This window comes from Chlamydotis macqueenii, chromosome 3 (genome assembly GCF_036417535.1).
Source record: "Chlamydotis macqueenii isolate bChlMac1 chromosome 3, bChlMac1.mat, whole genome shotgun sequence".
NCBI classification, from domain to species: domain Eukaryota; kingdom Metazoa; phylum Chordata; class Aves; order Otidiformes; family Otididae; genus Chlamydotis; species Chlamydotis macqueenii.
In genome coordinates this window covers 66,779,452-66,793,045 of record NC_141558.1, presented here as the reverse complement: position 1 = coordinate 66,793,045, position 13,594 = coordinate 66,779,452, and the positions used below count along the sequence as shown (strand labels likewise).

Genomic DNA, 13,594 nt, shown 5'->3' with positions numbered 1-13,594 from the left:
CTGTCAAAGGCAGAGCATGGGGCTTAATGGTCCTCTGATCTGACCCCATAGGACACGCTTTATGTCCCTGGATTCCTTCACAGGCACATTATTAACAGGTTACAAGAGTGATCATGCTTCATTTGCATTTGATTTATTTTTCTCTCTTAAAGGAGAAGCCACTGGAGTCTGGAGATCCTGAGCCCTGCCAAGGGATATTAACCTTTATTACCAGCCCTAGGTGAAGGGAGCATGGCTGGGAAATCACCTTCAACAGTCTCCAAGTGTCCTTCTATGAATCTTGTTATTAGCAGCCAGGGCCCAGAGCAATTCCCTTTCTCATCATCACTTCCCTGAGTTGTCAGACTGATGCTACTCAGTGAGGTCCCTGGGGTCCAGCCAATAAGTGACACGAGCTCTGGATGAGCTGCATGCTGTCATTCGCAGAAGGTGGGGATGGGGCACTCTTCTTTGAGGACTGGACCACAAAGGAAGCTGTGTCCACTCTAAAGCAAAAAGAGGGCAATCATGAAGGGTCGCCCTCCTAGCTTGAGATGTGTACTGCTACTCTTCTTGCTGAAGTGACTCACTGAAGAGGGGTATCTCCCTAATCTTCCTCAATAGGCAGAGCTGAGCCCATCTGCTCTGCAGGGACCACCTGCTTTTCTCCTCCTGGCAGGAACCTCTGTGTCTGCAGACTGTGGAGGTTTTCCTCTCCCTGAATGGAGGCTCTAAATTGAAGCCCCATGCAGCGAAGAATAACATTGATGGAGTGCATTGCATTCACCACCACTTCACCCTTCTCAAAGCTGACAGCATAAGCAGCTGAGAGCCACCTCTCTGTGGTGGCTACTGGCCTACCTGCAAAGGCATGAGCGTGCCACGATACACGTGTGCCTTACCCATGAATGCAAAGGGTTAGAATCATAGAATGGTTAGGGTTGGAACGGACCTTCAAAGGTCATCTAGTCCAACCCCTCTGCAAGGAGCAGGGACATCTCCAACTACATCAGGTTGCTCAGAGCTCCGTCCAACCTGGCCTTGAATGTTTCCAGGGACACATGGTTGTTGTGAGCCCCTGTCACTCACACAGAGATTAGGGATATTTACTTTATGGCTGTGATTACTGCTCCGCCAGGGAAAGACGTGATTTAGGAGACTGTGGCAGCTGGCCTGTTTTAGTATGGATGTGTTTATTGCTGTCTGCAGTAATCCTCTTCCAGTGGCAGGGTGTTGAATGCAAGCTACGGATAAGCTATAGGCAGACTGGCTGTGGGTGTCTAGAAAACCTCACAAGGAAGATAATCAAAATCCAGGGGCACAGGAGAAAGAATGGGCTTGGACAGCAGCATCCAGGCTTTTTTTTTTGCCCTGATATATTTTAGTTTTGCAAGGTTATATATGAAAATCTTTACAAACAAGTAGAGACCTCTGTGAGCCCATTCTAGAAGGCAGACTGCTTGACTGACAAGGCAATTTAGACTGGGAGTTGGGGAAACAAGAGGAGCTTGGACCAGGTCAGGGTTAGTGGATTATGGATCATTTAAATACCTTTAAAATTGAGGCGAGCAACCACAAAACCCAAAATGGTAAAAAAAGATAAATAGGCAAACAAAAAAATAAATAATACATCACCAGGACAAAGAATCCATGATGGCAACAGGTTTTAGAGACATCATCTCTTAACTAAGCATCAGCCAGATGCACTGCTCAGTGAGGAGTAAGTGTGTTGAGGCAGAGCGCTGATAAACTACAGCCCTTGGTGGGAGAGCCACCATCCAGCATGCTGCCTTCGCTGTCTGCTGCGTTTAGGTGAACTCGGACTGCTTGCAGAAGAGCAAAGGGTTGCAGAGTGCTGGCCAGAATAGGGCATCATGTTTAACTGCATTACGGAAACAGGCATTGTGTGGAGGGAAACAGAGCACGTATTATCTTATAGTTGCATCATGTGTTGGTTTTTGTCAGAAACAGACCACTGGACCATCTGGATTTGAAGCAGATCCCACAGGGTCATACCAGAAATTAGTTTTGTATGCAGTGTGTGCATGTTGCTGAATTGGTTACTTTGAAGAAAAAAAAAAAAGAGTAATACCAAAAGGGCTGTTTCCTGAATATCCATCAAAGGTTGCTGGCCACTGTGGTTCACAGCAGATGTTGTTCTCTGACTTCTCCAGTGTGCCTAGCATTTTATACTGGAAGGGACTAAGTGATCATCAAGTCCAGCCTCTGGTATGTAGCAGGCTGCCCGTGGCAGGCTGTCTGCAGAGCCTCTGTTCACTCATAATGTCTGAGTTGTGGTAAAGCACATAGCTTTTAGGGATAGCTAGCCTCAATTTAAGAAAGGGCTTTGTGTAATAGAAAATCCATTACAACTGCAGAAAAGTGTTCATCACCATCTCTGGTAAAAATCTGCACCTTGTGTCTGCTCTTCATCTGTTCTGCTTTCAGTTGCCGGGGTTTCTTCTGCTTTTCTGCCAAACTAAAGAGCTGTCTCTGATCAGAAATTATCTACTCATGCAGGCACTTATAGATTGTGATGAAATTGCATCTTAAATTTATCTTACAAGTGAAGTTGGCTTCTCTACTTTCTTCTTGTGTAGATGATTTTCTGTGGTATGATGCATGTAACTGCCTTCTGATTCCTGATTTCTCCAACATACTTGGGAAACGGTGGTACCAGCAGTGGACTCAGTATGTACATGTCTGTGGTACTGTACTTTTCCTTCCCTCTCCATGGCTCACATTCATTCCTCCTGTGGTGCATCACAAAGGAGATTTATTTTCAGTTTGCTCTTGACTGCAATCCGGTCTAGTGGTTTTCTCAGGGTTACTGCCTCATGAGACACAGCCTGAAGTGTACACTCCACATTCAGCTCTGTGCACAGACAACCTTGCTCTGTATGGGGTGATTCCTGCTTCCAAGCCATGGTCCTTTCAGGAATGAGGTGTCTATGTGATTCAGGATCCCTTCTTAAATATCCTCTTCTCTCTCCCCTCCATTCTGCACTCATTTGCTGAGGAAGCATTACTATCAACTGAGGCAGCTAGTTGAATTTCACAGACTAAAACTTATTGGTGTTTCAGCTTCACTCATCATCAGTCTCCAGAATGGCCACATTTGTGGTTATATTAAAGGCTGACTTCTTGCGCAGGTCATTTGGGAAGTGTCAGAAGCAGCCTCCTTAAATACAGAGGTCAGGGTTTCCTATTTAATGTTCTACCACTCAAATTCCAGTTGCTGCAAAATCCCATGCACTTTGTGTCTGGGAAGTAGACACCTTTCTCACAATAAAGTTAATTTCTCCTCTTCATCCTTTGTAACATCAACAGTTTCTGCAGAAATTCAGTTGTGTCCTGCCCACATCACTTGTGCCTAATGCGTTTTAGGGCTGCACAGATGTGCACAACTGAAAAACATGTGTAAATAAGACAGAGTGGAAGAGCTTGTGTGGAGGTGTCCCAGCTGGTTCACCCAGTGAAAGCCTTCCCTCTGATGGTGTCACCTAGTCCTCTGGGGAAACAGGCCATTGTCTTCGAGTCCTTTTTCCATATTACCAAGGGAAAATAGAAGGGAAGGGAAAGGAAGGGAAGGTGAGGTGAGGCAAGGGCTGCTTGCTTTCTTTGTCATTCACCATAATCAATATTCATCTGGCGCTGTGCTTTCTGCAGGAATTCAGGCTCCCTCTGGAGCCTGATCTCCTGGTAACTCCAGTCTTGCCTGCACTCCTGAGGTCCCCTCTTCAGCCACAAAAAGGATGTGGATAAACTGAGGCTGAGATGATTGTTTTATCCTGTGCTGTCTTCTCAGCTGAACTCCAAGTGTGTTGGTGAGGGACACACAGCAGTAGTCAGCAAGGATGAGGAGGGTGGTTGTCATTGTAACAACTGCTTTTGCGACAAAGGATCCATTGGAAGCAGGTGTCACGCTCCGATTTCAGATGAGAGGAAGGCCCCCTTGCATTCTAGCCGACCTCAGATGAGTCTGGGAGGCTAGGGGCAGCTGGACCAACCTCTCACACACCGGAGCGTGGCTTTGCTCGTATTCTCGGGAACAGAATTAAGTAAGTATTCTCTGTGCGCTGTGGTTAGAAGTGGTTGTGCAATTGCAGTGGAAGCTGCTGGAACAAGATGTCATGTCTGAAAATGAGTGAATCCCTCAATGTCCTGAAGAGATTGTCAGCTGCTGTTGTTCCTTGGCACCCCGTGGTCCTCCTATCTCTTGTCACTTAGGTGATTGCAGCTGCATCAGGATGTATTTTGCCTTGTTTCATCCTAAGATTTTTCTAGCATTGTGAAGACAGTGATGTCTGCCTGACAGGACAGGAGACCTCTTTTCAAAGTGGATAACTCAATTGTGTCTTTACCACCTCACCAAAAAGCCTGGAGTAACTTGGAGTTGTTAGGAGAGTAACTATTAGGGATCTTTGCTCTGCTGATGAGCAGAATATCTCAGCCAAGAAAGGGATGCTCTTTGCCAGGTATTTTTTTTAATGGTTGCACAAGTTCTCTTTTGATTGCTTATTATTTGGTTGGGAGATGCACTGGTGGTACACCTGTAGAAAGAAAAGCCTGATAGTTTGATATTTCAGATTGCTTAAATTCATCTGTTTTAAGATTAAATAACGAAAAGTTTGTCTGTGCAGTCTTGCTCACCACTCAAACCTTGAAAATTAATTCGTTATGCTAGTCCCTAACTTCTGCAAGTGTTAAAAGCTTTCCGTCAGATTAGTGAAATCATGATGTAACTGTGAAAAGTTCCATGTAAATTTATAAAGAGACTGTTAAACATGAAAGGAGCAGTTGCTGTGGAGAAGAATATTAGTGATTATGCAGGATTAGTCTGCTAACCCAAAGCAATTGTAATTGGTGAAAGTAATTCTAACTTCTCAGCAACCCTAACCTCCAGCTGCTCCGGTGCCAGGATTGCAGCTCTTGCAGAATCAAGAACAAGTGAAGACAGCCAGCTAGGCAGCCAAGCTGTCAAAAGCTTCCCAATGTCAGAAAGGTTTCTGGATAGGGAAGATCACTCAGTAAGCTCAGGATTGAGTATCATGTTGTCGGCCAGAGAACATTAGGGAGAAAGGTTTGCTTGGAGAAATGAGTGTTTAGCTGGAAGCGGTAAGAGGTACCTTTTCTGTTGGCTTTCTGTGTTTTACTACTTTTTTTTTTCCCTCACTCTTCTGCTTCATATCTGGACTACATGGCCAGGCCTTTCTAGTCAGAATTCTTGTTACTCCTGGTGATTCACAGTCATCAGATCCATCCCCCTACGGGGACTTCGCCCATCAAAATGGCATGTACAGTGTAACTCTACTATTCAATTAGTATGAGTCTATAGTGATTGAATCTTCCCCAGTAAGGGTTTTTGTGTTAGCACAACTAAGAAAACTTCCTCACTTATCCTCTTGCAATCTAACAGCCACCTCTCCGGTCAGCATGGAAGCTCTCTGAGATGTCACGACACCATCCTGACAATGGTTAGTTCCTTTGGAAAGCAGCATAACTGGTAATTTTCTGGTTCAGCACTTGATCAAAGTTATCTAGAGAATCTTTGCCCCATTTAATCTTTGTCTGGAAGAAAAGGCAATTTGAAAGATCAGACAGGTAGTCTCCATAGATACAATGCCAGCACACTACTCAGCAAGAGCTGGGAAATCAAAAGCATTTTTGTTTTTGTATCTTACCTGCCATGAAACACAGGGAAGGGCACTGTTTCAAGAGACCGTTGCAGCAATATTGTGGATTTCTTCTCCCTCCCTCTCTTCTCTTACTCTTGAAAGGAAAAAACTATTGGTATTAAAAATTACTTACATGACCTGTTCTGAAAATTGAAGTAGAAAGGGAAGTTACCAAGCTCAAACACTGTACGTCAGCAGCAGCAGGTGTCCCTTCAGAAGTTGGATTTTGAGTTTGTGCCAAACGGAGCTTTGTCGGTTCTGCTGAGGCATCAAGACTCCTGACACAGGCTGGGATGCTCTATGTGCTGGTGTTCACACACACCACCCAATCTCAGTGCATGGGACCTCTCTGGTCCCCCGACCTGTCCCTCCCAGGCCCCTCTGGTCTGTGGCAGGTACTTGGAGAGTTTGCCTTGAAAAGTGTTGCTGCCATGTTATCAAGAGATGTGTTATGCCACCTGATGAGTTCCCCAAATGGGTCAACTTGGGAGGCAATCCCTTCGCCCAGTGCCAAGTCTTTCAAATATCATGAGGCTGCCAGCATTTCCTAGGTCCTTCTCAGTTGTGGTCAGGGTTGCTGCAGCTTGACCATGGGGCATCTAAGAAACATGTCTGGGGAGGTGCTTCTGCCTACACACTGTAAATCTGGCAGCATCCCATTGCTACTGGCGCAACTCATGCTTTTTTCTCCTTCAGCTTTTGCTACTTTGGTTCTTTATGCTTAGGTTTGCACCACTTTTGTCATCTTGTCCCCAGTGGGTAATGTCTGACTGACATTTGCCTGGCCACCTGAGCAGTGAACTTCCAGAAGACTGGCATTTGAGTTGAGAGATGCAGAGTACCCAATGCTTATAGCTCCTTTGCATTAGATATGTGACATCATGTTTCTGAAGGACCCTTTTCAGCTCCCTGCAGTGATTTCCAAAACTTCTTGTCATTTCTCATTTCGTGCTTTCCAGTTCATGCAATAGTGATGGAGGCTGTGACATAGTCAGTGAGTGGAGATTCCCTTGGTATTTGTAAGGAGGACACCTGCTACTCAGTATGGTGTGTACAGCAGGAGAGAAGAAGAATGCTGACTTTGTGATGCTGGCTGGGGTGGCTTCTCCAAATGTTGGTGCAACTGCAGTCCCAAACTGCAATTTGCAGTGATAACCCTGCCTCTGAGCTGTGCTCCCACTTCTCTCCTGTGTAATTGTGGCACAGACATACAGGTTTGGGTCTCTCAGCCTCTCTCAGGCTGCTGCTAAATCCGGGAGTTAGTGTCCTGGTGAGCCTTTCAGCAGGGCAGGGAGGGAGAGGTGCCACGGCCGCAGTCCCAATCCTGAAGTCCTTCTGAAGGATGCCACTGGCTGGTGTGGACACTGCAAGAGGGCAGGCTAACTCCTGCAGTCCTGTCACTGTGGGGCCACAGCTGAGCAGAACAGGTGCACAGGCCCTGACAGATAGGGTACAAGTGCCCACAGAGCTGAGGTCTAAAGACCCCTGTGCAGTAGAGACCCCAGGGTGGGTCACCAGAAGCCTTCTACGATGAGCGCTGGAGGCCTGTCTTGATGTTGAGGAATTGCCCTACTGCGACCGGGGAGTTTTATGGGCAGATGATCACAGCCTTGGCCCATGGCAGAGGAGAAATAATGATATCATTAACCACTACCTCTCCATTTTTCTCTCCCTTGCTCTTCCAGAGCGATTACTCAAGTGACACTGAAAGCGAAGACAATTTCCTGATGATGCCACCAAGAGATCACCTTGGCCTCACTGTGTTCTCCATGCTCTGCTGCTTCTGGCCATTGGGAATTGCTGCCTTTTACCTGTCTCATGAGGTATGTTAAAACATCTTCTGCAAATTCAGAGTTTTGCATCCACAGAGTAGCCATCACCCCACACCAGCAAGGAAAGTTCACCAAAACCCAAATGTGGACAAGACATTCTCCAGGGTAGTGGGAAGTGGATAAACAGGGTAGTGTGTTCCCCACCTTGATATGTCTCTGTGGTAGTGGTGGTTGTCTTGAGATACTTTGCTGAGGGATGAGTCTACAAAATATTCTAGGTTTTAGTTGATAATGGTCAGGTTCAATGTCAGGTTATACAATGTCCAGTTAGGGATCCTCTGTGGACATGACTTTTGAGTGGAAAACACCTTTGCTGTCTCCAAAATGTAGGTTTGCCATTGGGAAAATGGATCTATTGGTTCCCAAGTTGATTATCTGGAAAAGTAAATCAGATAATATCCTTCCAGGAGCACAAAAATAATTTCTGTTCCACAGAAGTGATTTTACTGTCCAGGAAACATTTCCTTTCCCCATGAAAAATTGCTCAGTCTGTTCTTCCTTTCCAATTTTAATATGGAAATATTTTTTACCAGAGAAATGACAATGTTTTAGTTTGTTTGCTTCATGAGACGCACTCACTGGTTTCCAGCCTGTGCCTAACAATCACCTCATGCTCCATCATTTGTTTCGACAAGTATGTCTTCACAAGTGCTTGCAGAGTAATTATTGAGTTTCCCAGCATGGCAGATAATGTAATGTGACAGAAAAGGGATCACACTGGAAGTGACTGCAAGGAAACATTTGCTTATATTTCTGTCAACTGGTGGTAGCAATGCCTACTGCAAGCTACAGTCTGTACTCCACAGCACCAAAATAATTCACCCTCTTGCCTGCCTTTCTAATCTGCCTGCTCTACATCTACCAGCACCGGGTGTTTGTCAAGACAGAGCAAGCACTTCAGATCTGAAGAATCCTAGTCTTCAATATTAAAGAAAGAGATACAGCAGCACTATTTTTTTGCTTTAAATTAAGTGTCTGCCATTGAGACAAAGTTTGTCCAGTGGAAAATAACAAGTTTCCTTGTTTGAGTGTTATTGATTTCTCAAGTTTGGGTCAAGGGATTTGCCTGATGATGATGACAGCAAAAAGTAAAGCATTGGGATCCACATGTGCTTTAGTATCCTGCTGTTTGGTCCTTCATGCAGAGCTATCTGTCAGCGATTTCAATGGTTACATCTCTTTACCCACATGGACTAGGCAGGATTTTTCACCAGTGCTGCAGCCAAGGAAGGGCTGAGAGTTTGTCACCATTAGCAGTGTGTTTGCTCAGTGCTGGGGAAAATAGCATGTTCATTAACTTCCCGCGATAGCGTTCCTTCAGGAGGCCTGGGGATCCGCTAGCTAGTTTTATCTAAGCAGTGAAAGCACAGCACAGTCCAATAAATGCAAAACAAACAACATAATTAAGTACTAAAAAGCAATAAGGCTAAGAAGCTAAATGTGCTGAGAGCCAGTGTACGAGGACAGGGCAGCCACAATAGCTGTGAACTGATCCCAGGGGACAGTGTGAATCCATAAGGCCCTGTGTCCCTACCACCTTAGCCCCCCCCCCCCAAACAAAACCACGACGCCCTGCTACCTTGACAGGAGCATAAAAGAAGGTGGAAAAGGTCACACAAAGGCAGTGAAAGATGATGATATTGTGCTGAAGGATTCAAGCCCTGAAAAATTGAAACCTGGGTGATGGTTTGGCTTACCGTAACGATGGGGAACTGCTGAATGTGTCTGCCTAAAACTAGGAGCTGTCAGCAAGAAAGATCAGGCAGGTGCTTTGTTTTTATTAATTATTTATTAATCTACTGCTGAAAAGCAGTAGATTAATCTTTATTAATTAACTCCTTGGATTCACCAAGACAAGCTGTGTCTAAATTCAGCCAGGAGAAAGGACTGTGTTTCTGAGGAAATTTGACTTCTGCTTTTTGTTTTTGCATTGGAAGTAGGAATTTTATCTTCTCTCTCCACTAAAAAAATGGTAGTAATAATAATAACAATAATGCCACCTCTGCACACTCCTTTCCTCCCATGTCTCCTCTTAGCTCTCTCCAACAGCTGAGTCAGCTGAGAACTCCTTTCCCAAATCTCTCACAGAAAGATTGTCAAGTCCCTGATCATCCCAGTCCAGCACAGGCATGTCCGTCTGTCTGCTCCCTGAGTTCCCAGGCAGGTACCTTCGCTGCCTGCCCTCTACTCCAGCAGGTCCATCATGGCCCTGAGAAACTACCAGCCTTCGCTAAAGCTAGCACTTCTGCAAAACCTCACATCCAACAAATTGGCATTTTCCAGGGGAAAAATTAAACTTAAATTAAAGCCAAAACCTTCTGAGAATTGGCTAAAATAGCTGGTATAAAGCACTAAAATCCTGCACCTACCTAAACTAATGCTGACAGTGGTATCAGCTCATGCTTTGGAGCACAAACCATCCAGAATGATGTTTTATATGTGAGGTAGTAAAACATTACATCCTATTAGTATGTGATTTCTATTTATATAGGTCTTTTAACTGGAACTCCTGAATAACATTTGAGATCTCGTGTTAATACAAAAGGGTAGTCTGGTATTCCCTGTCCTTTATCAAAAGTCAGAACTGTAACTAGGGATCAAAACTTGGCACTTGCATTTAAACCTTTTTTTACAGTTTCTTGAGCTCTTGAAAATTTCATGTTTTCAAAAGTCTCCTGGGTAGTCCTACTAAAAAGGCTCAGTTTGGGAAAAAAATTGTAACATACAGAGCTTCAAAGGTGGTGGATGGATTCTTTGTGCCAGAATTTAGCACTTGCAATGAGCTTTTTTACAAAACCTTGTCTCCATTAGGTGTGCAATGCATTTATAGATGTTGGCCTGATTTCCAAAGATATATTTGCAGTACAGCTCAATCCAAAGGGAGAGGTGTTTTCAGTTTAATCCTGCAGTACACTTAAACTGCGTATGTCTATGTCATGGTGTAAAAGAATTATACAAAGATGGATGTAGTAAGGTTTCAGAGGTGCTTCTTACAAACAGAAAGATTTATTTTCCTTGTGCTCCATAAAAGCAACGTGCTTCCTGCAGGGGATATTTCTCCTCTGTGTGGGACTCAACGTTTCCACCAAGGCTCTTGCCAGTGTGATGCTGACTTAGGGCTTCCTGGAGGCTATTGGTATTGAACGATCCAGCTGTGCAGGGTCTGCCTGTACGGTGGAGACAAAGACGTCCACCAGGCTTAGCCGAGCCAGCAGGGAGGAGCTGTGGATTCAGAAATGCACTCCATGAAAGCAAAAGCAGTTACTCTCCATTGGCATATCCGATTTTCATGAGTAGGGCATCGCCTGGTGATCCAGGCAAAGCTGCTTTTCATCTTCCCTCAGTAAAACAGAGTCTGAGGCCATCACTGTGTTGTATACTTGCTCATTTGCTTGCTTCTGTTTTGATCTGTGTTTTCCTTCCCATAAAAGACTTACACCCACGGCTTGTGGTTGCTCAGTCCTGCTCTCTCTGTCAGCTGCCAGTAAATCACTGTCAGGACTGGGCCATTTCCTTCCCCCATGTATCCTGTCTTCCACGACGCTCGCTTCTTTGGACCGTGAGATTGGGGTGGGACTCCTATTGCCTCACAGGCACAAGGTGTGCTCCTGGTTACATTGGCATCATGCTACGTGGTGTCCAGGTCCCTGTCTTGCCTGAGCTGTCACAGCTGAAATACAGGGGCTTTGCACATGAGTCATTTAGGTGACTGGTCCAGAGGCCACTGCTTTAGGGTAACCTCTCAGGTGGGGTGACACCTCTGAGTACTCTGATTTTTACGAGTTGGCAGCATTTATTGGCTTATTTTCCACTTTTATACAAACAACACGTTAAGTTTTTATGCTTGCAATTTTTTTTTGTATTAGCTGCTTTCCTAATAGCTTATAGCTGAGTCTAAAGGGCTCAGTCAGAAGGGATTTTTTGTGCTTTTGTAGAGGAAAATGTAAATGTTGTTTGCCTTTCACCATAAAACTCTCCACTCCAAACAGTATCTGATAAAAAGAAACATAATCATGTTTATTTTTTTTTTTAAATCTCCACCCTCTGGAGTCATGCAGGTACCTCAATTTTCATTTTTTAGAGAAGTTTTTAGCTTTGTAGATTGTAGACAAGTCTAAAGCTTCATAAGTCAGAGAAAAAAAAAAAAATTCTTTATCTTGTCAAGTTTACCTTTAAACCTACCAGACAATTTAACAGGGCCTGTCAGGATTTCTGCTTGGTGGGGGTTGAGAATCCTGCAAGGTCTTTTTAGTCTGAATCCTCTTTTTCTCCCTGCATTTATTTTTAGGAAAGAGAGCAATACCTTGGCACATATTTCTTTCCCTCCTGTAAAAAGAAATTAATTATCAGGGACCTAAATCTGTGCTGGTGTGAATGAGTATCACTTTGTATCTGCTTTCTTGTGGGACATGGGTGGTCATGTGGAGCCCTTCACCCCCAGTAAGTTTGCACCAAAGCAGATGCCAACCAGGGCAGAGCAGAAAGAAGGAGGATGTACAACATTTCTATCCCTCTTCCCTGTAACCTCCATGGAGGTGTGTCAGGCTGGCAGAGAGACACACTTGAAAAATCCCACTGGACACTTCTCAGCATGCTTAGATGCTCAAATAGCCTCCAAAGCCACTTTCTTCCCTGGCAGCACAGGAGACCTGCCAGGCAGCAGACTGCAGTCCAAGTCCACGAGAGCAATCGCTTCCTGTTTGCCACGCTTACCCTGTACCATAATTACCTCCCTCACACACAGATCGAGGGATGCACGGCTCTGTAATTATTTCCCCAGCCCATGGATTGCCTGAGTGGGCACAGCTGCAAATACCCTCGCTCGGATTGTCTTTAAAGAAAAGTAAGGACTGCGCACTGTGTAAAAGGATTTTCTCTGGTTTTCATACGGACACCAGGCAGATGTCATCAGGCAAAAGAGTAGCTTGTCTGTCTTCACCACAACTTCTGAACCATTCTGTTACTTTCTATCCAGTTTCCAGAGGCAAAGGCTTTGAAAAAACTATATTTTGACATGTTTCGGTGGTCACTGGAGAGAAGAGGGAGATCATGTTCATGTCCCTACCGGGAGGGAGAAGACAGTGTGAACATAACCTTTATCAAGAGACCAGAGATTAGACACTCAGCACATGTGAATGTATTTCACTTTCTTTGCTCTTCTGCATCGGATTTTGACATCTAGCTGCTGCTGAAAAGGACAGGGAAATAACAGCCAGGTGTTATCTGTTGTTTATTCATTAGAAATGTGGCTCATAGTCCCCATCTCAACTGGGAAAACCATGAGACAGGACAGCAGTGTGACGTGACACGCTCCACCAAACTGTCTGGTGGTGCTGGTAAGACCTTTCTACACTCTACCAACCCACCCTGGCTTTTTTTTTTCTTCTCTGCCCCACTTTTCTCCATCAGAAAACAGAATATAATAGACTATAAAGAACTTGACAGCCACATCTGCGAGTGTATATTTGTATTGGTGATGCTGCATCCCCTTGAATCTGAGATGAAAAGGCAAAACCTAAAACCTGGAGAATTTTTCTTTACTTGTTTTTTGTGCAGTAATAGGCCAAGCTGTACACCTGTGGAATGTGCTGGTTAGCATTGCTAAAGCAACACCAGCAAAGCAGACAGCAGCCTTTTGCATTTTCAAGTGAGGCTTTTCATTTTTCAGCACTGCATCATTGCTTGGACTAAGTAGCCCTTGTACAAAAGACCTCACTGTCAAAAGAAGATGAGCTTTAACTTCCTTAAATATAATATGAAAAGGTCCTCTTTTTGGTATCCTTGTCTTGGACCAGGATACCAAATAACACAATTCTTCAGTTGAAGCTGGGTTGTTGCTTTGGGTCACACAGCTTGGATGTAGGGTACCAGGTGTGTTCTGGGGCTACCAGCCCTGTCTCTGTTGTCGGTCACGCAAAGCTTTGAGCTGTCTGTGCTGATCACTCAAAAAGCAAATCTCTGCGTTCTTTGCCTGGCTCTGTGTGTGCCTGTGAGTGCAGGTGCATCAGGCACCTTTACAGTCTTTGAGCTGTAAAAGATTATGAATAACACCTCTGGATAACTAAATCCTCTTGTGTCAGGAATGAGTCAAAATTAGTTCCTCCT

General features: G+C 44.7%; 1 protein-coding gene across 1 annotated transcript in view; it reads left to right on the top strand.

The window, feature by feature from the left end:
• Nucleotides 1-13,594, top strand: part of SYNDIG1 (synapse differentiation inducing 1) — an 81,314-nt gene that overhangs the window by 21,059 nt on the left and 46,661 nt on the right. Inside the window, exon 3 of the mRNA XM_086744826.1 lies at nt 7,343-7,480. Coding sequence (XP_086600952.1) covers nt 7,343-7,480 — 138 coding nt within the window. The remainder of the gene's footprint in view (nt 1-7,342; nt 7,481-13,594) is intronic.